General features: G+C 39.4%; 1 protein-coding gene across 1 annotated transcript; it reads right to left on the bottom strand.

The window, feature by feature from the left end:
• Positions 1-480: 480 nt before the first annotated feature.
• SPATA4 (spermatogenesis associated 4) lies at positions 481-24,283 on the bottom strand. The gene is made up of 6 exons (XM_075189494.1): positions 24,075-24,283; positions 22,846-22,975; positions 22,559-22,677; positions 21,079-21,299; positions 15,143-15,268; positions 481-688 (listed from the first exon to the last, which is right to left on the bottom strand). The coding sequence occupies exons 1-6, from the start codon at positions 24,176-24,178 to the stop codon at positions 567-569; spliced, it is 822 nt and encodes a 273-aa protein (XP_075045595.1). The 5' UTR covers positions 24,179-24,283; the 3' UTR covers positions 481-566.
• Positions 24,284-26,170: the final 1,887 nt, after the last annotated feature.

Genomic DNA, 26,170 nt, shown 5'->3' with positions numbered 1-26,170 from the left:
CAAACTGGATATTTAAGGAATGGTTCTTAATGGTTATTGTGATTTTTAGGTTTATTGTTTATGAGTGAATAACTGAAGGCTTAAATTTAATAATTTTATTGGTATACAAATATTATATCTTTTAACCAAGTAAACTGCCGGGACTGGCTTGTGAAAGTCATAACACCTTGGATGTGCTTCATCATGGCAGAATGTGGAAGTATGTGTTTAAAATAGAGATGAATTCACACTCTTTAAAAAAAATACTTTGGTTAGTTCTTTTTACCTCCATTATAAACTTCCACTTTCTTCTTCCTCCAGTTTTATAGACTTCCCTTTAAACTACTGGTAAAGTGGTGGTATTTTGTTTTTGAAGAATTTGGAGTTTATTATCCAGCTTTTTAAGACCAGCCATCACCTTCACTTTTATACAACCCCCCTATAAATTGTTTGTTGTGATTTACATTTAGGATTTGTTAAAGTGATAAATGACACGATCCATAAAATTAACACCATTTTATTTTATTAGAAGACAATGCATTACTTCAGGAGAGACAAATGACATTGAAATACACATGTGTTTCCTCTCAAGACGCACTTAATGTGGAGGATGATACTGTGGAGCTGGAGGATATATAGCTTCTACCACCTTGGTTCACTTTGATTTCTTTGAAATTTACATTTGTTTTGCTTCGGATATCGGCCCTGCCTGTGTAAATAAAGAAAACAATGATAGTGAAAAATATTGTAAGGTATGACTGATACTACGGATATTCTTGGAAAAAGAACAAGAACTGTGGGGCAGGTAAGGAAGTTAGGTACTAATGATGTAACCAAAAGACTTTCCAAAGTATAACAAAAAGAAACAGGTATAATAAGGTCAGTTACAAACATTTTAGTTGACCTAAACTGCACTTTTGTGTAAAACAGTGATATAAATCAAGCAATTTCTGATGGACAAGCAGAAGGGTAAAAACCTATGCTATATGTAGAGCTATATGATCTAGGTTAGTTTACTCTAAGCAGAGATCCCACATCTTATGGGATGTATGTGGTGTCCCCACCCACCAACCACTAGGATCTAACCCCTCCATATACAGCTTTAAAAACAGACTCTTCATATAATTTAAAGTTTATCTTATTGTACATTTATTCCTTTGAACATTGTTGTAAAATGAATAAGAATATTCTTGACCCACATTTTTTGAGAGATCCCATCCAGTAATGTGAAGCAAGAGCCATTTTGAAAATGTAATAGCTGTAATTGATATTCCTTTGAATTATTCATCCAGCATTAGAAAATCTGCCCTGACTTTCCATGAGACATAGTTCATTTGACAGTGAAGAGCAGAGCAAGGAAAACATTCCTCAGCGTGAAGACCTGCATTTGTAATAACACCTAATGGGCTCTTTCAATCTGGAAGTCCAGTGAGTCTAATTGCTCCAGATATTGCTCCAGAAAGTGACATTTAGTACTACATATTGCAAATCAGCATCCGTGCATAATGACCTAATGATACATGTTGCTTCATCAAGTAAATGAGGGCACTCCCTTGCAATTTCACTCTCTGAATCCCTATGGCTCTGAACACTCATCTTTGCACCAGGTAAGGTTCTGCAAATTAAACTTGGTGTCAGGTATGGCTTTCTCCGGAGCCTGGCCTGTTCGATATATACTGAGTGATAACAAATCAGACAATAAGGGAAACAAAAATTATGCCACGTGATGCACAAATAATTATTTCAAACCATCTACTATACCATACACTACATATGCACAATCAACCAACCCACCTCATGACACACTAGGGCTTGCTTAATTGCATACATCTTGAAAAGAAAGTAGGTTTACCATTACATGCTATACTTTTGCCTTAAAACTTTACCTCATTCTATTCTTGAACAAGTATTTTTGATAATATTTTAATAAGTAGTTTTATCTAACTGGTGATTCCAGTGATGTTTACACTGTTGTTTTCTGCATGCTGAATAACTACTACCTCGTAGTAGCATGGAGACCATTTAATGGATTTGCATTCTACAGTTAATTTGAAAGGTGGGCATTGTATAGTAGTGGGATCCTTCTAGTCAGGTGCAACTGTCAGAAGAGTTCTCCTCCTATTATAAGTAAACTACAAATGAAAATACTCTAACCGCTGTTGTGGCAAACCTCTGTAGAAAGGAACTAGACATCCCACTCCACCACCAAATTGCAATCTGCCAATAATAATTTCACACTGATCTCATTTAACCAAGCGGTGAACATTAATACTATAGAATATATAGGGCTTGTTTCATTAAATAATTAGTAACTTTGAACCTCGGCAAAACCATGTTACAATGCAAGGGGTGCACATGAGTTTATTATTTTGCAAATAAGATAAATACTGTCTGTTTTTTCATGTAGCACACAAATACTTGATAGGTTTATTTTTACACTGAAATGTAAAGTTGATCTAGGACATGACCTACTCCAACTATAAATCTGCCATCACATTTTAAATTTACCTCTCCCTCCAATATAACATGGTTTTGCCCAGGTGCAAAGTTACTCATTTTTTTGCTTTACTTTCCTTAATGAATCAGGCCCATAGTGTTTAAATAAGACCGCATCTAGTATACAACTTTTCCATCATAAAATTCAGGTACTATCTTTGGTATGAATAGTGGAAAAAAGCTGAAAGTACAGAGAAACTGAAAAAGGACTACAAAACACTAAGGGACTTTAAGTATTTGAAATATCTGGTCTATTAAAATAGATGCATTCACTACTGTGGACAATGTAACTTAATTTTATTTCTCTTTACTTCCTATTGTTTATTTGCCTTAGTCCAGGCCTAGCCAACCTGTGGCTCTCCAGGTGTTGTAAAACTACAACACCCAGCATGCCCTGCAAGCTATTAGCTAACTAGCTAATGGCAAAGCATTCTGGTGGTTGTAGTTTCACAACACCAGGAGAGCAAAATGTTGGCCAGGCCTGCCTTAGTCCATTGCAATTTATACTCAAATCCCAGTGTTAACCACACTGTTTATTAATATCGTATAACTTCCATTATCCTTATAATTATAACATCTCCACCAGCATCACACCCATTTGTCCATATATTTGTCCATCACACCCACTTGTCCATCATTATTCCATTCCCCTCAAATTAACACTCAAACTTCTTTCCTATTGTCATTCCTTAACTGTAATATCCTCGAGCTGTCAGCGCAAAATACGATCTTTAAAATCTTGCAATCAACCTTTCAACGTCTCAATTTTTATGCTTCTAGCATCTGGTGATATATCACCAAATCCAGTCCTGCACCCACCTCCCTCCCACATCTCATATACACTTACTTATGAATTTGCAAACTACAGAAATCCAGTGAACCTCAAACATATCACCTGCCTCCCATCATTTTCAAAATCCTCTAAATGTGCCTTTCGGAATTCACTCACACCGCCTGGTTCATGCCCAAATGCAATTTGCACGTGAGCTACATTTTTGAAAAAAATCATGCAACTTGAGCATAGTTCCGTCCGTATTCAAATCCAAGTTTCTCAAGATATATTACTCTCTAACCTCCTCTTTTATCCTCTTCCAGTGGACCAATTCTTCTACTCATAGTGATGGCCACTGCCTTGATCTTGTTTTCTCCACTGTGTTCTGTTTCCGATTTTAACATCCTTTCCCTCACTCAGAGCCTCATCTGATCACCTCCAATCTCTCTTTCATCAATTAAACTTTTTTACGCTCTAATTTAAACAAACTTTCACATACCTGCAGAAATCTCAGTTCTATTCATTTTCAAAAAAATTTCAACCTCTCTACAAGAAATTCTCACCCCAATTTCTACATTCTACTGTCCTAATTGGGCAGAACCACATATTAATTACACCTTGGCAACAACCTTTGATCAAGAGGCTCCAGCTACTCTTTATTATCAGCATTGTCCTTGATCTCAGCCGTGGAATACTAAATAAACACAATAGCATATAATGGGTGTCCTTCCTGCGCTCCTATAAGATGGGGGAGGGGATGGGGAATGCAGCCCAATTCTCTTGGAAACCCACTAGATTTCCAAAAATATAGACAATAACACAAAAAATTGGAATAAGGCGCAAATGGGATGGTAATGGAATAAACAGGTTTTCTGAGTATCGCAACACAAATAGATATACATCAATAACAATAAATAAAAATTGAAGACTAAAATAAAACGTTCATAATCACAATGTAAAGCGATAACAATCCCAGTACATAGTCTTTCTTGATTCTGAATCTAGTTCCAAATGGCCAATCGAAATGCGCTCTCATACGTTTTTCCAAGATTCACCATACAGTTCATATAGATATGGGGAGAAAGCAGAAACAAGGATTCCCTTGTAGTATAGTATTCCAAAATAGAATTGTTTAATGAACACCAATGAAATTCACTTACATTACGTAAGGGTAACAGTACACATCAGGGTATCTTTCACACACGTCCAAGGTCCTGCTGATACACCAGAGCGTGATCGTGTCTCTGTAACTTTTTCCGGGTTCAGTTGCCCCAGTTACCCAACAGGAGACAAGAAAAAACAAAGATTCCCCCAATAGTGTAGTGTTCCAATATAAAATTTGATTAAAACAATGATAAAATACACTTACATTTAGTAAGGGTAGTAATGCACATAAAGGTTTCTTTCATACGCGGCTAAGCTCCTACTGCCACGCTGAGGCGCGATCGTGTCTCCGTAGCTACTTCCGGGTTTGGTTGTGATTATGAACGTTTTATTTTATTCTTCAATTTTTATTTATTGTTATTGATGTATATCTATTTGTGTTGCGATACTCAGAAAACCTGTTTATTCCATTACCGTCCCATTTGCGCCTTATTCCAATTTTTTGTGTTATTAAATAAACAATGCCTTCAAAAACTTTCTGCTAGGTACAACATAATTGGCAAAAGTTACGGGACTTCTTCGAATATAATGGTATTTACCACTCCTACCGAAATGCTTTGGACACTACCAAGCAAATATATTTCCAACCTCTACTCACTGCTCAGGATTGTAATGCCAAATGCCTCTTCCATACATTTAAATATCTACTCAACCCTTTAGACACCAACCGATTAGACTACCAGCACTGCCCAAGATCTTGGTTACTACTTCAAAGAAAAGAATGACAAGGTGTGAAATGAATTTGCATCCTCTTTGCCGAACAACAACCTCTAGCACTTTCTCTTCATTTGATCCTACAAATGAAGATGAAGTAGCTACTCTTTTTTTATGCACACACTCTACTATCAATCCACTTGACTCTGTTCACTCACTGACTTCTTAGCTTAGCTTACACCTATAATCTCTCTCTCACTCCCTCTCTCTCTCTCTCTCTCTCTCTTTACTGTTATCTTTCCCGCACTATTTCAGCATGCTGTTATTTCTCCTATTATAAAAATAAATAATTCTGACCAAACGGTCTTTTAAACACTCAAATCCTATGCCCCTCCAAGCTTCATGAGAAGAGAGAGCGGTGTACTCTCTCAACTTCTAAGCCGCAGAGCTTGTGGGATCCATTTTGGGAGTTGTGAGAAGCCATATTGTTGGCGGTGTGAGTGACCTGTGGGGTGTCTGATAGCATGGGGAGATCTTATGGTCATCTAAGAGGCATATGGGGAGGTCTGATGGGCCTGTGGGAGGTTTGATGGCCATGTGAAGAGGCCTGTGTGTAGTATCTATAGATATTTTTTGTCTCTTAGTGGTATATTTACTAAACTGCGGGTTTGAAAAAATGGAGATGTTGCCTATAGCAACCAATCAGATTCTACCTGTCATTTTGTGGAATGCACTAAATAAAAAAAAGCTAGGATCTGACTGGTTGCTTTAGGCAACATCTCCACTTTTCCAAACCCGCAGTTTAGTAAATCTAGCCCTTAGTCTTTGACTGGATGCCCCCCCCCCCCCACCCAGCTAGACTAATATTTCTGTCAAAACAATTTTATACTTCTGCTCAACTGCCAGTCCCTACATTGGTTGCCTATACTTCACTAAATACAACATAAAATATTTCTACTAACATACAAATCCATTAATAAAATTGCCCAATATATATCTATTGACTTGCCCCCTCCATTCTGCCCAAGATCTGTGAATCTCATCCATACTCAATACTTGATTCTATTCATGGATACAGGACTTTTTTGGACTGCACCCATTCGGAAAGCTTATCACATTTCCAAACAATTAACCTCTGTAGGCTATTCCAGCTGATTAAATCCCCTCTATAGAGTTCACTCAAAATTTTAACTTCTTATCTTATTATTGTGTTTGTTCCTTCTTGTAAAGTGCTGTGGAGAATGCTGCTGTTATGTGAATAAAGTTAATAATAATATAATCATCCCACTTGGTTAATTCCTTACAGAAAGTCTGATTTTCAAATTGGGGAGTTCCGGTACATCCAACAAAAAGCCTTCTTTTGCCAAAGACAAAAAAAAAAAATTGTTTTGTGTGAAAGACAGATGTGAACTCTATCCAATGTATCGTTATCATCATCATCATCTATTTATGTAGCACCACCAATTTAGCGTCACTTTATAGAGAATGCTTGCCACTCACATCAGTCCCTGCCCTATTGGAACTTACAGTCTAAATTCTCTAACACACAGGCAAAGGTCAATTTGATAGCAGCTAATTAACCTACCAGTATATTTTTTCGAGTGTGGGAGAAAATCAGAGCACCGGGGAAAATCCACACAAACAGGGAAGAACATACAAACTCCACACAGATAAGGCCCAGTGCTGTGAGGCCACTGGGATCCCAGTGCCCCATAAGATATTATACAGCGAATCTAAGGGTTATACCATATCACTTAAGACAACTTCATGTCAAACACTAAATTGAACTCAGTGTGAATGCACAAGATCTCTTTCTGTGAATGATACTGTTTTGATTTCTGAAGGCTATGATGTTATAATCAGCAATTATTAGTAGAGATGTTCACTGACCCCCGTTGTTCTGGTTTTGGTTTTAGATCTGGATTAACTTCGTGTTTTGGTTTTGGCAAAACCGCCCTTGCGTGTTTTGGTTTTGGATCCCGATTTTTTTCTAAAATACCTATTTTGTTTTGCTAAAATCACATATTTTTGTTTTTTTTTCCCCCTACATTATTATTAACCTCAATAAGACTAATTTCAAGTAATTTGCAGTCAATTTTGACCACCTCACAGGTAACAATATTATTTTCATACACTTTCAAACAAAGACTGCAGCGACCTGGCTGGATGCTAAGTGACAGAGCAATGACTCAAACACACGGCAGTTCCTAGCACATCTAGGAAACATTGTCACACAGCAGTGTCAGTAAAGAAAAGTGATGCAAGATGGAATTGTCCTTGGATCATGAAATCAGTTATGGTTCATTTGATCGCTCCACCCATTCCTTGGATAACTGTGTTAATTCTACAGCTAAAACATGCCGACGAGCGGAATGCATGCTTTTATCAGACCCAGACCAATCCATGGTGCCAGACAATGCACTAAAAATAACTACTGTAATTCACAGCAAAAAGCAAGTTCATCACTGAGCTTTGAATAAGCCCAAATTCACAAAAAAATTATAATATAGTTAGGTACCTTTGACGTAAAGTGCAGATTACAAACACCTTGTGCAATAATGATGAAACAGCATCAAAGTGGAAGGTAATACATATACACGTCTATTTAGACATCCATACTTACATTAGTTCTGCAAGCAACATTGTTCTTTGTTAATAAAACTGTTGTCTTTATACCGGTTTTAAAAAAAATGAAAAATAATCCTCCACCTTTCTTTGGATGTTGATAGTTGATAGTAGGATCAGGTGGAGTTACAGCAGAGGTGTCACAAATTTTGGTCAATTCTTTTACAGTAGACAAGACCAGGGGGTAAATGTATTAACCTCCGGCTTCTTGAACTCCCGCGAGTTCGGCGTCTTCAGCGCTTAAATTTAAAGCGGGGAAGTTTCCCTTTACAAGTCAGCGCCGCTTTAAATGTAAGCGCTGAAGACGCCGAACTCGAGTTCAAGAATCCGGAGGTTAATACATTTACCCCCAGATGTCAAAAGTTTGTGCGGAGTCATCTGCATCATCAATGGGTGTCTACGATTTTTGCAAAGCACATAACAGTATATAGCACATGTAGGTAACACTGGCACACAGCAGTAGCTGAAAGGAAAAGTGGTGCAAGATGGAATTGTCCTTGGGCTCTCCCACCCACCCTTATTTTGGATCTTAAGGACATGTACACTTTAACAAACAAAGCACTTCAGTGACAAGGAGTGTCACTTTTGAGCCTGATGTGCTTGGTTTGATTGGGCCCCCACAAAACAAGCTAACAATGGGCTTAAGGCATCTAAGGTAACAGTGCAGTTACTGAAATCTACTGTGGCAAGATGTTGTTGTCATCATCCTCACACATTATTAATTAATCACCGCTGGAATCCACCATTACAGAAGTCTCAGTATTTTGATGTAATTGGCGGGAAAGGCCTTCCTCGTGAAAATTGAAGTTAATTTTTATGAACATCATCTATTCCACATTTTGAGGAAGTAGCCTGCTACGCCAATCGCAGACAAGGTTCCCGGCTGTGCTGAAAACTCTTTCCGAGTACACAATGGAGGGTGGGCAGATTAGGCAGTGCAAAGCGAGTTGGTACATGGGTCTCCAAATTCCCAAATAAAGGGACTGTCTGATATGTCTATTTCTATGCTGTCATGAAAATAATCCTCAACCATCCTTTGGGTGTTGATTTACGGCAGAGGTGTCCCGTTTTTTTGTCAATTCTTTTAGACCAGACCAGATGTCAAAATGTTGTGCCGAGTCATCTGCATCATTCCACCTTTTTCTTAAAGTCTTCCAATCTCCCACTTAACTTTCTACCATTTCTTCTGCCTCTTCCCCTTCATTCCCCTTCCCTTCTCCCTATCCTTCATTCCTCCTTCTCTCCCTCTCTCCCACGTGTCTCTATGTCTGTCTACCCCACCCCTTAGATTGCATGCTCCTTTGAGCAGGGTCATCTCTCCTCCTGTCTTCACCACTTTTAACTCTGCTCTCCAGCTACCTAGCCCTCCACCTCGAGGACCCTCTTCCCATCGTCCCCTCTTGCTCCCTCCTCTCCCCTCTGGGGGTCCCCCTGTCATCTGTGCCCTCCCTCTTGGGCTCCGTCGTATGCGGACCTTCCCCTCTCCCCTCCCCCGCCTCTAGCTGTGCTTTGAGCTCACTGAGTTACTGTGCTTATTGTTTACTGTACTGTGCTGTCTCACCTCGAATTGTAATTTTGTTTGTCCCTGTACGGTGCTACGGACACCTAGTGGCGCCCTATAAATAAAAAATAATAATAATAATAATAATAATAATTAATAATCCCTGGGTCTCTTGGGAAAGCCAAGTTTTTTCCTAGCAGCAGTTGAGTGACAAACTGAAGGAGGAGACTCCGTCCTGTCACTTAACACTTGAGCTGTCATCTTGCTCACCAGGGGCTCCTTGCATCTCTTCAGATCTGAGTCAGGTGGAAACAAAGATAAGACACTAGGATCAAGCACAGTCGCCAAAATGTAGTGATCCGATTTCAAGATTTTGATAACTCTTGGATACTGGCGAAGGAAATAAAGTACTTGATCTACAAATCCAACATACTTACATGCGACAATTACATACAGCGTAATTGCTTTGTTTAATCTCCTCCTTCAGTTTCTCAAGCTGCTTTTCCAAAAGTCTAATTAAGGGAATCAATTGACTCAAGCTAGCAGTGTCTGAACTCACTTCACAGGTGACTAATTTGAATGGTTTCAACACCTTGCACAACACGGAAAGTATTCTCCACTGCGCTTGAATAAAATACATCCTCCCTTCGTAATGTCATGGCTTGTGGAGTAAGCGTGGAATGCTTTTTGCTGTTCCTCCATCTGCAGAAGCATATACAGGGTGGAACGCCACCTTGTCACCATCTCTTGCTTAAGTTGGTGGCAGGGCAAATTAAATTGCTTTTATAACTGTTGCAATCTCCTACATGCTGTTGCCGAGTGCCGGAAATGTCCAGATATTTTACGGGCCACAGACAGCATCTCCTGCACGTCCCTGTTATTTTTTTAAAAAGCTCTGCACCACCAAGTTTATTGTGTTAGCAAAACAGGGAATGTGATGGAATTCATCCAGCTGTAATGCTCTCACAATATTGGTGGTGTTATCAGAAATGACATATCCTGAGGAAAAGCCAAGCGGGATAAGCCATGTTGCAATGACATCCCTTAGTTTTTGTAACAGATTGTCAGCTGTATGCCTCTTAGAGTAGCCTGCCTCTGAAAAATGTGATGTACTTGGGTACATGCTGCTGCTGTTCCTGCTGGTGAAGGCGAATCACCAACCCAGTGGGCTGTCACAATCATATAATCTTTAGTTTGCCCAGTTCCGCTTGTCCACATATCTGTGATTAAGTGTACAGTGGGTAGAATGGCATTTTGTAGCCCAATAATTAAATTTTTACAAACCTTCTAGTAGAGGTGAAGAATAGCTTTTCTAGTAAAATGGTGTCATGATTGAATTTGGTAACGGGGACACAAGACCTCAAGTAATTGTCTAAAACCAGCTGCAATAATAGTGGATATTGGACGCAGATCTAATACTAGCATAGTCGCCATGGTGTCTGTGATCTGCTTTGCGACTGGGTGACAGCTTTCATAGTTGCTTCCTCTTGCAAAAGATTGTTTAGCAGTCAATTGTTGTAAACTACTAGTAGTCTTCTTCTTGGTCTGCTTCTGGGATGAAGATTCACCCCCAGCAGCAGCAGCAGCAGTAGGAGTAACGTTCAATAATTCTTCTGAGGAATCCAGGATAGTGGAGGAGTCATCTAGCCTTAGCAACTTGGATGCAGGACTAACTCCGATCTCTACTGAGGATATTGATGAGGACGGTGTTGTTGGTGTAGATTGCAGGTGTCAGGATCTAGCTGAGAGTAGGGACCTAGATGATGATGGACTGCTTGTTGTTATTTTTTTAGCATAACTTTCTGATTTTCCCAACAGCTTGCCATGAACTCGCTTCAAATGGCGTAACATGGATGAGGTTACCAGATGGTTAAGGTCCCTACCTCTACTGACTGTGGCTTTACAAACACTACAAAATGGCTAGACAACTGTTGTCAGGATTTGGGTAAATATAATTCCATGCATAAGAGATGGATTTTTTGGTCTTATTCCCAGGCATGACAATGGCCTTCTTCTTATCACGTACAAGAACTGCTTCCACTAGTACAGGACTTACACAAACAACATCATCCTCATCAACATCCTCATTAGCACCCTCGTCAGCTACACAAATATCCTCCTCATCCTGTTGCAATTCCAAAGTAGCATCCTCAATTTGTGTATCACCGGCTACATTTGGGCTGTTAATGTACACACCTGAAAAAATGCTGAAAGGGGCCTTCTTTATGGGTACACTACCAGACAGGTCAGGATTACACATAGCACTCGTGGATAGACTCTCCTCAGGCATTTGTGTCATTTTTAAATCTGAACATACATTTTCATCTAATGCCTTACTGTTTTTTTCCAGCTCGGCTTTTACGTAAACGTATTTGGACACCAGTTTTGGAGTCTGAATGACAAAGCCTTATTTGTTCATGACTGACCTTACAAGAAGATGCCTCAGTGACATTTGCAGAACAAGCACTCATAGAGAAAGGAGAAGACCTCATTCTTTCCTTGCCACTGCGTGTGTACAATGGCATGTTGGCAATTTTATTTTTTTCTGCAGATAACTTTTCCTGGATTACAGGTCTTTTTTTCTTGACAAAGGTAAAAAGTGCTTTTTTACATTTTTGTTTCCCTGACTTAAAAAACATTATACACTTTATCATAGGCTTTAGCAGATGAGGTAGAGGGATTACTATCATCATGACTGGTACCAGCAGCTACTTGGTGCTCCTGGTCTTCAGTGTACTGCTGTGAATCCATTTTGATAACACAGTACAATGTAACGGAAGATTAAGACTAAGCCTGCCAGCCCTATTATTTCTATTTCAGTAATGACAATTAACAATGGAGCAATGAAGCTCTCCTTTTTGTATGTTACCTATATAACACAGTACAATGTGACTGCAGATTTAGAAGACCAAGCCTGCAAGACCTATTATTTGTATTTCAGCAATGACAATTAGCAATGGAGCTCTCCATATGTCACTGGAGACTTTGAAGAACACTGCTACCCCTCCTCTTTTTTTTCTACCTATGACGCTGCCCAACTGTACTAGAGACTGCCAAAAACTGTGCCACCCCTTCTGTGTCCCTTTGTGAAATGGTGCTGGATTGCCATGGAGGGCAATACTTATAGAATCGAAAACTCGTGAGATCAGAGATCCGACGATGTAACGATGACATTTTGCCTCGTTTTCAATTCCGAGGGAGCGCAGATCTGCTAAGTTCGGGTGTGTTCGGTTCTCTGGGAATTATTTATGATACATTGTATCCATTTCATATGACAGCAAAAATGTAGGAGGATATCTCACTGGAGTGTGACTCTATAAATTTCCCCGTATTGGATATCTTATACATATCTGGGGAAGATAGAACAGCTACAGGAGTGTTAATCCAAGTAAATAAGGAGGCTAAAATAAACTCAAGACATACATTTAGACATCACTGATGAGCATAATGAGAAAATAACAATTATGTGTTTATTAGTGTGTGTAGCCAAAATTAGACGTTCAAGCCTATCATGGATGATATATGAGAACTGAGAGAGTTTAGCAATTCCAATCATAATTTTCATGAAGATAATATCCCAAATGGGACAAGATTTAGATATACTCTCTTAACAATAATTCAATACTATCAACAAGAAGTTGATGAACACTGAAGGGTCCTGTTGCTTTTAATGTTCACAATTTCTTTTTCTTTTTCTTTCACACATTCTTTTTGTTTATTTTTAATACTTTGCCAACATTAATCTCTGTAATATAGGCAAGTTTGCCAGATAATCAGAAAAAATATGTTGATTATAGACAAATGATTTTATTGAAATAATTCTAATTAGTGGACTGAAGTGCTTTTTGTCCTTTTGAGTTCCAACTCTGGTCTTTTTCAGAACTATTTCATGCAAGATACGGCACGCAAACAGACTTACGTCCGAACATGAATCAGGTCCTATATCTCTTGACATGAATGAATACAACAGTATTTTAAATTCATCTCACAAACCCAACACATAGGGCAGATTCAATTGTACAAAAAATTTTTCCAGGATAGCCCCAAGACACTATACGGCGATTTATTTTACTGAAATATTCACTCACTTTTTCTTGAGCCCCATAGATATATATAACACCAGGGGGTAAATGTATCAAGCTGAGAGTTTTCCGGCGGGTTTGAAAAGTGGAGATGTTGCCTATAGCAACCAATCAGATTCTAGCTATTACTTGGTAAATGTACTAAATAAATGATAGCTAGAATCTGATTGGTTTTTCAAACCCACCGGAAAACTCTCAGCTTGATACATTTACCCCCAGGGATGTGTGTCCTAATAACTAATTTTTGCTTTAATACAACACAAGGATGATTGGTGAGAAATCATAAATGACATTTGTGAGAAAACAAATGCAATGCAGAAATTATGTTTAACTTTTTACAGACAGGCTGGTTTGTGATATCATGTGTAACAGAATACAGCAGCTCAGAACTGGATTAAGGCTTTGGGGGCTTGGGACACTTAAGATAGGGGTCCCTATGGTATAATACAAATATATGCAAACATTGCCCTCTCATATCTCTCCCACTGTCCCCTCGTATCTCTCCCATCGCCACCCTCCATGTCTCTGTCATTTATACCCCTTAACAACTCTCATTGCTGCCTTCTCCATCTCCCTCTCATTGCTGCCCTCTCCATAACTCTCTTATTGACCCCTCCCCCATATCTCTCTCATTGCTGCCTTCTCCATCTCCCTCTCATTGCTGCCCTCTCCATAACTCTCTTATTGCCCCCTCCCCTATATCTCTCTCATTGCTGCCTGCTTCATGTCTCTCTCATTGCTTCTCTATCTTTGCCACTCTCATTGCTGTTTTCTCCATGATTATCTCATTGTTTTCTGCTACATGTCTCTCTTAATGCTGCCCCTCTACGTCTTTCATTTCTGCCCCCTCCATGTCTCTCTCATTGCTTCCTTCTCAATGTCTCTCTCATTGATGCCCCCTCCATGTCTCTCTCATTGCTTCCTTCTCATTGTCTCTCTCATTGCTGCCTTCTCCGTGTTTCTCTCAATGCTGCCTTCTCCATGCCTTTCTCATTGCTGCCCCCTCCATGTTTCTCTCAATCTTGCCTGCTTCATGTCTCTCTCATTGTTGCCCTATCCTTGTCTCTCTCATTGCTGCCTTCTCCGTGTTTCTCTCATTGCTTCCTGCTACATGTCTCTCTCATTGTAGCCTCCTCAATGCCTCTTTCATTGCTTCCCCCATCATGCCTCTCATTGCTGCCTGCTTCATTGGTGCCTTCTCCATTTTTCTCACATTGTTTCCTGCTACATGTCTCTCTCATTGCTGCCATATACTTGTCTCTCTCATTGCTGTCTTCTCCATGTCTCTCTCATTGCTGCCTGCTTCATATCTCTCTTATTGCTGCCCCCTCCTTGCCTCTCTCATTGCTGTCTTCTCCATGTTTCTCTCATTGTTTCCTGCTACATGTCTCTCTCATTGCTGCATCCCTTCATATGTCTCTCATTGCTGCCCCCTCCATGTCTCTCTCATTGCTGCCCCCTCCATGTCTCTCTCATTGCTGCCTGCTTCATATCTCTCTCATTGCCACCCCTTCCATGTGTTTCTCATTGTCTGTCCCTCCATTCGTCTCTCATTGCTGCCCAGTACACTTCCTCTCTGAGCACTGGATTGTGGTGCTGCCTGTTGTCTCTTTGGAACACTCAGACAGTGCTCCAAGTAGTCTGCATCATGCATTTAATATATGAGGCAAATACCTTTCCATGGAGGCAGGCACAGGGGCCCTCCTGAAGTGGGAGGCCTGGGAACATGGGCCCCCTGAACCCAACCTCCTAAACCATCTCTGCAGATATTGCTGGAAAGGCTGTAATTGTCCCACATAATACATTTTATTAAATATGATTAAAACATTTCTGCCTTATTCAAATAAGACAGAATTTCTAAATACGTACTGGAACCAGAAGACAAGGAGGAAGATGATGATCTATTTGACAAGCTGCTCACACTGTCACTGTGATCAGGTGGAGGTGGGAGACGAATGGCACGCTCACCCAGTGATGGTTTCACATTAAATCTTTCTAGATGAGAAACAGAAAACAAAGCAAATTCAGTGTTGGGAATTTAAATTTAACATGACATTTATTTATATGCATTATTCTGATAAATAAAAACTTATCATTGGTGCTCGTGCAGTGCATAAATGAGATTGTCCTTTCTTGTCATCATAGAGCTTATTTATGAACCACAAAAACGAAAATCTGCACATATGGGCCTACTTAGCTGCACAATGCATTTGTAGTTAGTTACACTCCCCTATTTCACATTTTGATGGTCTGATTCAGCAAACGCTTTGCAGATTTTTGTTCTGAATGAAATGCATGTCAGCATCTGTAAAAAACTCTATACAAAATACTGCTCACTATCACTTTTGGGCCACTCCTTAATTACTAACAAATGTTCCTTTTCTTCCTTAAATAATGTTTGTTTGACCCTTACTTACATTTGTAAAAATAAATCATGACAGAATACATTGGGTCTGCCTTTTTTCAATGTCACAAATTTACATATTGAGATTTTAATAATTCCACTATATTTTTAATACATACATATCAATGGCTTTATTCTATAAAATCATCCGAAGACTCTTAAGAAGCTAAAGATGCTCATTGAAAGTGCTGGCTGGGGTGTGATTACTGCTCACACTGAGTGGACCATGCTGCACTTTTAATAAGGCTCTGAACAGGGCCAGATTATCCAATAGGCTGACTAGGCTATAGCCAAGGATTGGGGTGATGGGGGGTGTAAGATTTGTGGAGGTGCAAATCTGTGAATGGGAGAGGTATAAACTGAAATAAATTTTAAAATATAAAAGAATAGTTGCTCTCCAAAGTAAAAAGATAAAAAAGAAAACATGACAGATAAATGTAGTAAGGTTATTAATCTTGACATATTCCCATGATAAAGGCTGAAGACAACAAGTCATCCTCAGGTGGGTGCTTGTGGAAAGCAAGTAGGAGAGACAGGGATGGCTGCAGGTGTGACAGACCCCCCCCCTCCCCCCACCTTCAATCCCTCACCCTCTGAAGCACACGTCCACATCTCCTTTACTCTATACAGTTCTGATGTAATGGAAACAAAATAAATCAGTGACAAATATTACTGTTAACCGTTTACAAAGCCAAGTGCAATACTCAGTTCTACATGTATGTACAAACCATGACCATTACTCAAGGATACTTTACCAGAACACAATAAATTTGAATCTCTACTGCCCTTTATTGTTAGCAACAAATACTGGATCAGATATCTTTATGAAGACCTGACGTTAAAGACACTGATTGCATGGCTGTAAGAAACACCTGATCTACCTGGTGCAGGACCTTTCCTTGATCATTCTGAATGCGTAATGAAAACCTAACCAGAAGTGCACTTCACAACACTCCATAGGACGTATATATCACAGTACCAGCGAAAACACATGGTGACCACGTGGTGATCGGATGCTGCCCCAAATGTAAGCACTAAAATGCTACCTTTTTCCCCAATTTCTGGCCCTGCAGAAAAAATATAAAATTACGTGATAAAGTCATTGTATTTATAAATATTCCATATTTCCTTAGAAAAAGACGACAAAGCTCTTTTATTTGCGGACTTCCAAGTATGGTTACCAGAACTTCCTGTGCCTAAAATAAAGCCTGTGTTAATGCTTATAGTGACCATAACAAAGAAAATTATCTTGTGGAAATGGACATCTGCCTCTTTTCCTTTACTCACTGATGTGAAATCTGAATTATTAGATGTCCTTTATTTTGATAGAAAAGCGACCCTTCCAGACATAGTGAAGGGAGTGGAACACTTTTATGTTAAGTGGGGACCATATGTAGAGTCCTTAACTGAGAAATTGCAGACAGCCATTATGAAAATATTTGAATCCACTATGTGGTCTTTGATTAGACAGCAGTGATTTGGTATCTCTATATTTCTTTTATTGCCCTCCTCTATTAAGCTGTGTTATGCCTAAATGGTAGTAAGATATATGTACCCAGACTGGATTACTCCTACATTCCTATAATGGTTCCGGAGTTACCCCACTTGGCAGTGTACCCCCTACTACAGTCACGGCCAAAAGTTTTGAGACTGACATAAGTATTGGTTTTCACAAAGTTTGCTGCTTCAGTGTTTTTAGAACTTTTTGTCAGATGCTGCTATGCTATACTGAAGTAACATTACAAGCATTTCATAAGTGTCAAAGGCTTTTATTGACAATTACATTAAGTTTATGCAAAGAGTCAATATTTTTGAAGACCTTTGCAATTCGCCCTGGCAGGATGTCAATCAACCTGTGGGACACATACTGACTGATGGCCGCCCATTCTTGTCTAATCAATTCTTGGGGTTTGTCAGAATCTGTGGGTTTTTGCTTATCCACCCACCTCTTGAGGATTGATCACAAGTTCTCAATAGGATTAAGGTCTGGGGAGTTTCCTGGCCATGGACCCAAAATTTTAAAGTTTTGATCCCCGAGCCACTTAGTTATCACTTTCGTCTTATGGCAAGGTGCTCCGTCATATTGGAAAGGGCATTGTTCTTCACTGAACTGTTCTTGGATGGTTGAGAGAAGTTGTTCTTGGAGGATGTTTTGGTACCATTCTTTATTCATGGCTGTGCTCTTTGCCTCAAAATTGTGAGTGAGCCCACTCCCTTGGTTCACAAGCAACCCCACACATGAATGGTCTCAGGATGCTTTACTGTTGGCATGACACAGGACTAATGGTAGCGCTCACCTTTCCTTCTCTGGTAAGGCGTTTTTCCAAGTGCCCAAAACAATCTGAAAGGGGATTCATCAGAGAAAATGACTTTACCCCAGTCTTCAGCACAATCACTGTACCTTTTGCAGAATATCAGTCTGTCCCTGATTTTTTCCTGGAGAGAAGTGACTTCTATGCTGGCCTTCTCGACACCAGCCCATCCTCCAAAAGTCATCGCTTCACTGTGAGTGTAGATGCACTCACACATGCCTGCTACCATTCCTGCGCAAGCTCTGTATTGGTGGTGCCCCGATCCCGCAGCTGAATTAACTTTAGAAGATGGTCCTGGCGCTTGCTGGACGTTCATGGGCACCCTGAAGCCTTCTTCACAACTATTGAACCTCTCTCCTTGAAGTTCTTGATGATTCAATAAATGGTTGATTTAGGTGCAAGCTTACTAGCAGCAATATCCTTGCCTGTGAAGCCCTTTCTGTGTAAAGCAATGTTGACTGCACGTTTCCTTGCAGGTAACCATGGTTAACAGAGGAAGAACATTGATTTCAAGCACCACCCTCCTTTTAAAGCTTCTAGTCTGTTATTCTAACTCAAACAGCATGACAGAGTGATCTCCAGCCTTCTCCTCATCAACACTCTCACCTATGTTAACGAGAAAATCACTGATCTGATGTCAGCTGGTCCTTTTGTGGCAGGGCTGAAATGCAGTGGAAATGTTGTTTTTGGGATAAAGTTCATTGACATGGCAAAGAGGGACTTTGAAATTAATTGCAATTCATCTGATAACTCATCATGACATTCTGGAGTATATGCAAATTGGCATCATAGAAACTGATGCAGCAGAATTTGTGAAAAATAGTATTTTTTTCATTCTCAAAACTTTTGGCCATGACTGTATTGCACCTTTATGTTATTTTATATACCTGAAAATTTACTATCTGTATTTTCTCTCTTCTCTTTTCCATTTTTGATTGTTTAGATGCCTGACTCGGTTGATTTCTCTTCCTGGGATTTCTTAAGTTAGTTTTTTATTGCTTCTTATTGTCATAATAAATATAAAACTGTAAAAGTATAACAAAGGAAGTATGACATGTCAACGGTAGTTGTATAAAAAAAATAACTCTGTACATTGTTTATTTTGACTGTATTTTCATATCAACTGCATTCTTTGTTGTTTAATAAAAAAGGATTTTTTTTTTTTAAAAAAGCCAAGTTGGAGCTGAGTTTCGAAAACATGCAAACAAACATTGATGAGGTTAGGAAAGAAACTGGATTTTAAATTAAGGACTAGTTTGTTTTTACCTTTAGGGGTATATTTACTAAACTGTGGGTTTGAAAAAGTGGATATGTTGCCTATAGCAACCAATCAGATTCTAGCTATCATTTATTTAGTGTATGCTATAAAATGACAGCTAGAATCTGATGGTTGCTATAGGCAACATCTCCACATTTTGAAGCCCTCAGTTTAGTAAATATACCCCTTAGACTGGTGTGGAAGGAGAGTGGGCGCTAGAAGCATATTAACCAAGAGCAGCTCGAACCATGAATCAGGCTCTGAAATGAATTTTTTTGCTTTTCTGAGCAGAATTGGAAGCCATATTGCCGACATCCCGCATTCTGTATGGAACACTGTGATTTGCCCAGCTCCAACCATCTTACTCTGAATCTGTAACAAGTTGTTTGTATGAACTTTGATTCATGTTGAAGTGCATGTTTTACTATAATCTTCCGGCATCAGTTTAAGTGGATTTTTGAATCACTAGCTATTTGGGGACCCTGCTCCTCACACTAACTAAATCTGTGGTATTCTGCATTCAACATAATCATGAAGCACAGGTCACACAAGATCAGCACACCCATCTCCTCAAATAATCTGTGAGTATTCTGCTGATGTGAATGGCTATAACTGTCCACTTCAAAAATATGGAGACATAGTGGTCAATCTGAAGATGAAGAATAACAAAAAGGTGCTTTTATCCGAGTCAAACACACATTAACAGCATGTAAAGTGTGTGCAGCCATAAAGCAGGAAAAAATAACTTTTGCTCTGAATATCCAATATTTTTGCACATCATAATCACTCCCATTGTGTTTTTGTGGAGCATGATCATTGCGGGATGTGAAGATGTAAAATATTCCTACATCCATGTAAACTGAAAGGGTTAAAGAAATAAACCCTCCTTGTAAGTACATGACAACTCAAGATATAACCTTGGAATGCAAATATATTTTTAAAGTTTAGGATAGGATAACTGGGAGTTATTTGGATTTAGAGACAGATGGTGTTGGATTTTGGGTACATGGTTCGACTCGCATTTCTTGGCACCAGCTTTATTAGTGGAAAAATTAGTTATCATTTGGAATATAAGTCAGATGGTGTATGGAGTAGCGTGTTCTGTAGGTGTAACTAGCTAGAAACATATGTTGCGCTGTTGAAGTCCAAAGGAGAAAACATCAATATGATGGCCTTAACCTTTAATAAAATTGCTGTTTTAAATAATGACGGCAAATCCCTGAGAATCGAGAGTAACCCCTTAATGATACATTTACATCATTATCTCCTTTTCAAAATCTTTCTGGAATTTGTAAAGTATGGTTGACAGTTACACGGACACAGGTACACAGCTCTAAGCATGTCATGTGAAGACAGAGCTCAGAGGGGATGTCCAAAGCCATGTGACTGTGGTTGCCAAGGTAGTACATAACACTGTGTAGAACTGTAAATCATTAATTGCAGCCTGAAGAAACAAACCAAGGTAAATAGTAAGTACTAACATTCTTCTTAGCCTGCCACAGTGATTTGTGTTCAAAACACACCTCATTTTTTTCATGGGGCTGCTGCTTTAACAAGAGGGTTAGGATAATGAAACAATTTTACACAAGTGCAACAAAGTTGCATTCATACAATGTACACATAAATGTCGGGCATCTTTAATAAGGAATATTATTGACATTGAGAGCAGGTGCACTCTAATGCATCTGAAAATTCACTATTCTGCATTGTTTTGCACTTGTAAATAATGTTAATAGTATTCCTTGGCTGAAAAAAGAGATTTACTGCAGAAAAATTATTGTCAATATACAATTAGACTTGGAAAGACACACTGTCAATGTGCTCTACTCACTTGGGTCATCAATTCTCTCCTGCTGTCTCTGATGCAAATGTAAATCAATCACAGCTTGAACTTTCTGCTTGTTGACAATAATATCCGGCTCAGCCAGAATCTCGCTCAAGGTTATATTGTTTTTTACCGCTTTTATTGCGGTAGATCTAGCGACCATAGGCAGCTTCTCTTGATAATGGCGATCTGTGAAGTCTACTTCGCTATCCTGGATTGTTCTGACCCTTCAGAAAAGATGTAGTAAATATAAAATATAATCAAATCATCAATGAACATTTTACATTTGCTGTGACTGCTACTGAATAGGCTATATAGGTAATCATGGGGAATGGGTGGATTACTGATGCCAGGAATCCCCTTCAAGACCTCACTTCTGACTAATATATGAGCAGAAATGGTTGACTGGCCACTTTTACCATTGCTCTAGCACTTGTATAAATTCCTTTTTGCAAATAGTGTTATTTGAAGGCTGTGCAGGAAGTGTATATAGCTATATATTTGTGATCTATAAAATTGACCACACTGCTAGGTCAACAAATCTTCTTAAAATCATTAGTGACATTACTATAACCATTGCACTGTGATGTCATATACTGTAATCATTGAGGAGAGAAATACAAATGGTAAGGAGTGATATAATTAAGTTTAACCCCCAAAACCAGTATGAAAACAATTGGCCTAGAATTTGCGCCTTTATATAATCACATGACTTGTCTAAACATATTAGGCTTGATTCATTAAGGAAAGTAAGACAAAAGAAGGAGTACATTTTCTCTGGGACAAACCATATTACAATGCAAGGGGTTCAAATTAGTTTATTATTTTGCAGATAAGATAAATACTGGCTTCTTTTTCATGTAGCACACAAATACTTGATAGTTTTATTTTTATACTGAAACTTAAAGTTGATATAGGACATGACCTACCCTAAATATAAATCTTTCATCACATTTTACATTTACCTCCCACTCCAATGCAACATGGCTTTGCCCATGTGTAAAGTTACTCATTTATTTTTGCTTTACTTTCCTTAATGAATCAGGCCCATCATGGATTCAAATTTTGTTGCAAAATAGTAGTGAAAACAAATGCAACATCACTTAACATGTGCATCTCTTCAAATACCACTTCTATCAATTGATATGTGAAAACTTGTAGTGTTGTTATCTTAGGCACAAAATCCTGCATCTGCCATGATGCAAATAAATGTTTTCATAACAAGTTTAGTTTTTCACATTTGCTCCAAATTTCACAGTGTCCTGTCCGGGTCCAGAACTCAAAAAAACAAAATAAGCATACGGTTTATTTTTTGGTAGGGCTATAGATTACCAATGTAAATAGAGACACAAATGGATACTCGCTGCATAGCTGCATTAAAATTGCTTCACATGTGACCTGGTGGAATGCATAATATAAATTGTAGGCATGATATACTTACACACACCAGAATTTAAGCTGCTATAATATCAAATATTGTCCTCACCTTCTGTTTGTTAGCATAACATAAATTTCCTGTAAAAGTATTTCAGCTGCTCCCGGTTTGCAATGGATTGTTCCATCAATTAATTCCTTAGAAACATTCAATTTCCTTTTCATGAAGAACTGTGAAAAACATGTAAATTCTATTAAACTATAACCTTAAAATTAATTTGCAGTAAAATGTTACAACAAATTGTAATTGGTGTGTTGGAAAGGCTAGTTTGATGTATCGACAGAACGATTCTTATCACATGTTCATGAAGTTTGACAGCATAATAGCTAAGAGATTACCTTCTCTAGTTGTGACCAGTTGCCTAATTTTGTAGCTAGTGAGGTTCCATTGCCAAACGAATGCAACTGGATGTCTTCTGGATAATACCAATACATGATCTCAGCTGTGATGTATCCATTTGAGAAGTCTCTAAAACAAGCAAACACATTTTATCTGTGGTAACGTTTGCAATACACTGCAGTTATGACACTAGACCCAGCAACGTCATCACTTTCCATCCCATTGTGGCCACTGATGTGAGATAGGCCATAGGTCAGTGTTGGCTAACCTGTGACACTCCAGATGTTGTGAAACTACAAGTCCCAGTATGCTTTGCCAATATATAGCAGCTTATTGCTGGAAGGGTATACTGGGACTTGTAGTTTCACAACACCTAGAGTGTCACAGGTTAGCCAACACTGGATACCTCTTGCTTTAACCCTCTAGACCAGTAAGCAATGGCCTTTTATTTGTGCCTTTATATAATCAAGACTCATCTAAACATATCACTGATACAGATTTTGCTACAATATAGTAACGAAAACAAATGCAACATCATTCAACATGTGCATCTCTTTACAAATACCATTTCTATCAATTGATATTGAAGTGAAAACTTGTAGTGTTGTGATCTTAGGCCAAAAATATTGCATCTGAAATGAGGACCTGCTGATTGGTGCAACCCTTCAAATAAATTTTTCCATAACAAGTTCAGTTTTTCAAATTAATTCCAAGTCGCTCAGTTTAAAGGCAACTATTGAACAAAGAAACTACATTACACCAAGTTATACATTAACATTGTTATTTTTAGGTTCACCCTTTGTTCTCTTTTATACAGTGAATTACTGTTATCATTATGTATGTCCTTGGTTGAAATTTCAATGTGCTATGCTGCTGTAACATGTGATATACCATGGGAAGATCAAGACCTTGAAACCCGAAATATTACGATATTATTACTAATAATAATAATCATAATAATAATAATAATTATATTCAGGTGATTATTTACAAACTTTTTGGATTACAGGGAATCTACTGCATTGATTATGATGCCTTTAGTTAATGTTGTTTCCCAAATTGTATAACAATGGTGTTTGACTATGAAAAATGTTAGGCAACTGCAGGCGCTGTGGGAACTACAAGTCTCAGCACGCACGATCAGACATGCCGAGACCTGTAGTTCCATAAGAGCCGGTATCTTATCCACAGTCAGTCAGGATCTCTCCCGTCATTTTCTTTCAGGTACCTTCGGAAATTTTTAGGGGAGAAGCTCAAATCCAGACTCTGCAGCCAGCGGAGCACGTCTCGGGGCACCCCGGTTCTGCGCGGGACCTCGGGGTATGACGCCATGTTAGCGGATGACCGGCGCTCATACAGAGCAGGGTCTCAGTGTCTGCACACCGGACAGGGGAGCGTTTCCGTTTCCATAGAGACCGTTACCGTGACTACAAGCTACAGAGCCCCGCAGCCTATACCGATGCAGCCAACAGTCCCGCCCTCTATATCACGTGTTATCTCATCGGTCTGCCCTTTGTTTTGTTATTAGTCTCAGGTCTGTCAGTGGAGAGAGGAGTTTATATTGTTATTATCATTGTTGCCTTTTGTTACCCATATAAAACTTAAACAAGTTACAGAACATTTAAACTAAGTTATATGTGACATACATAATCTTGGCAATGCTTAGCATTTTAATATGCTCAGTACTGTACACTAAGCTAAGGCTTATGAACTACAGAACATAAGTGCTAATGCGTTTGCACAGTATGATGGGAGGAGCAGGAGCAGGGGTGTAGCTCTGTATTGCCAGGCCTGGCACTACCATTAGGTAGCTTTATACAGCTGGGGTATGGGGGGCAGCATGGACTTTGGGGTATGATGGGAGGAGTAGGAGCAGGGGTGTAGTTCTGCATCACCAGGCCTGGCACTACCATTAGGCAGCTTTATACAGCTGGGATTTAGGGGGCCGCAGGGACGGGTGTGATAGGATTTATCGGCACTCACAATGACGACGCAGTTTAGAACGACTGAAAAAATAGCGATTGCTATAACAGTGACAACGTGAAAATACGGACTTACTATCTAACAGACAGGCAGTATTTCCAGCATGTTTAATTACCTTCACATCGAAAAGGCGACACTTGCCAGAGTACGGCAATGGCCAGACCCACCACCTGGATTACATTATACAGGCAGTGGGTCCGGCCATTGCCGCTTTCAAAGCAACGTATTCCCTCTGTATATTACAAGTGACGTCATTTGTTACTGTAGATATTTGTGAAAGTCGCTTTTTCAATGTGGTGATAATTAAATGTGCTGGAAATCCTGCTTGTCTGTCCATATTTACATGTTGTTGCTGTTATAGTAATCAGTATTTTTTAGTCGTTGTAAAGTCTGTCAGCATCGCGAGTGCCGAGTAATTGACTACCACCAGCATGGATGTGGCCGCCTTGCATTTAATTGAACACCTCATTTATTTCCATGCTGGCAGCATGTGTAGAGATTAATTAAAGTACCTTCAAAACCCACCAGCCAGCGCACAGTAGTGACCAAGTTGTCCTGTCGTTCCTCTAGAACAGGCAGCAGCGCCCTTCTCAGAAACACAAGTTCTTCTGGGTAACTCCCACTGCTGATGTACCCTTGCTGTGAAGATACCGAGCTTTCTGGTCCAATTCAATCCACTTCACTCTGGCTGGCTACCCATGGGTACCTTCCTAAGCCAGGGAAGTCTAACCAGTACCTTCTAGGATTAGTATAGTCACTCAGGCAAATCAGTTAGAAAGTAAAGGAATACATTTATTGTAATAAAAACAATAAACTAGATTAATATGAACACACAGTAAATAAATGCCAGGCAGGTTTACCACATCATCTGTCCCTTACCCCACTAGCTTAAGGAGTTACAGTCACCTGGCTATCTGAACTTAACGACCTGTGGATATGCCGATGTATTTCACTGGTAGAGAATGGCAACTCTAAAAACCAGCCATCCTGCAGCTCCCAGTCCCAGAATGAATATCCCCTGCCCCCATGGAGTGCTCCTTGTATCTAGGGTCTAATTTCCACAGTGTTTTCCCCTGCCTAGGCAAACCTCTGGGTCGATTCTTCTTAACCATTGGTCAGTGCTGGACTAGGAAGGGTTGGAGAGGGGAGTGAAAATGAGCTGTCCTTCCACAGAACCTCCCCTGCTAGATGGCCTATCTGGACTAGTCTGGTGAGAAAAATGGACACTAAGTAGTCCCCCCCCCCCCCCCCCCCCCAGTATCTTGCAACCTGATCCCTACCCATAACCCCCGTGGCTTCACTTTAAGGACAATGAATAACAACCTCACTGCCACATCACCA

Source organism: Mixophyes fleayi, chromosome 1 (genome assembly GCF_038048845.1).
Source record: "Mixophyes fleayi isolate aMixFle1 chromosome 1, aMixFle1.hap1, whole genome shotgun sequence".
Classification (NCBI taxonomy): Eukaryota; Metazoa; Chordata; class Amphibia; order Anura; family Limnodynastidae; genus Mixophyes; species Mixophyes fleayi.
This window is presented reverse-complemented; position numbering and strand designations above follow the sequence as displayed.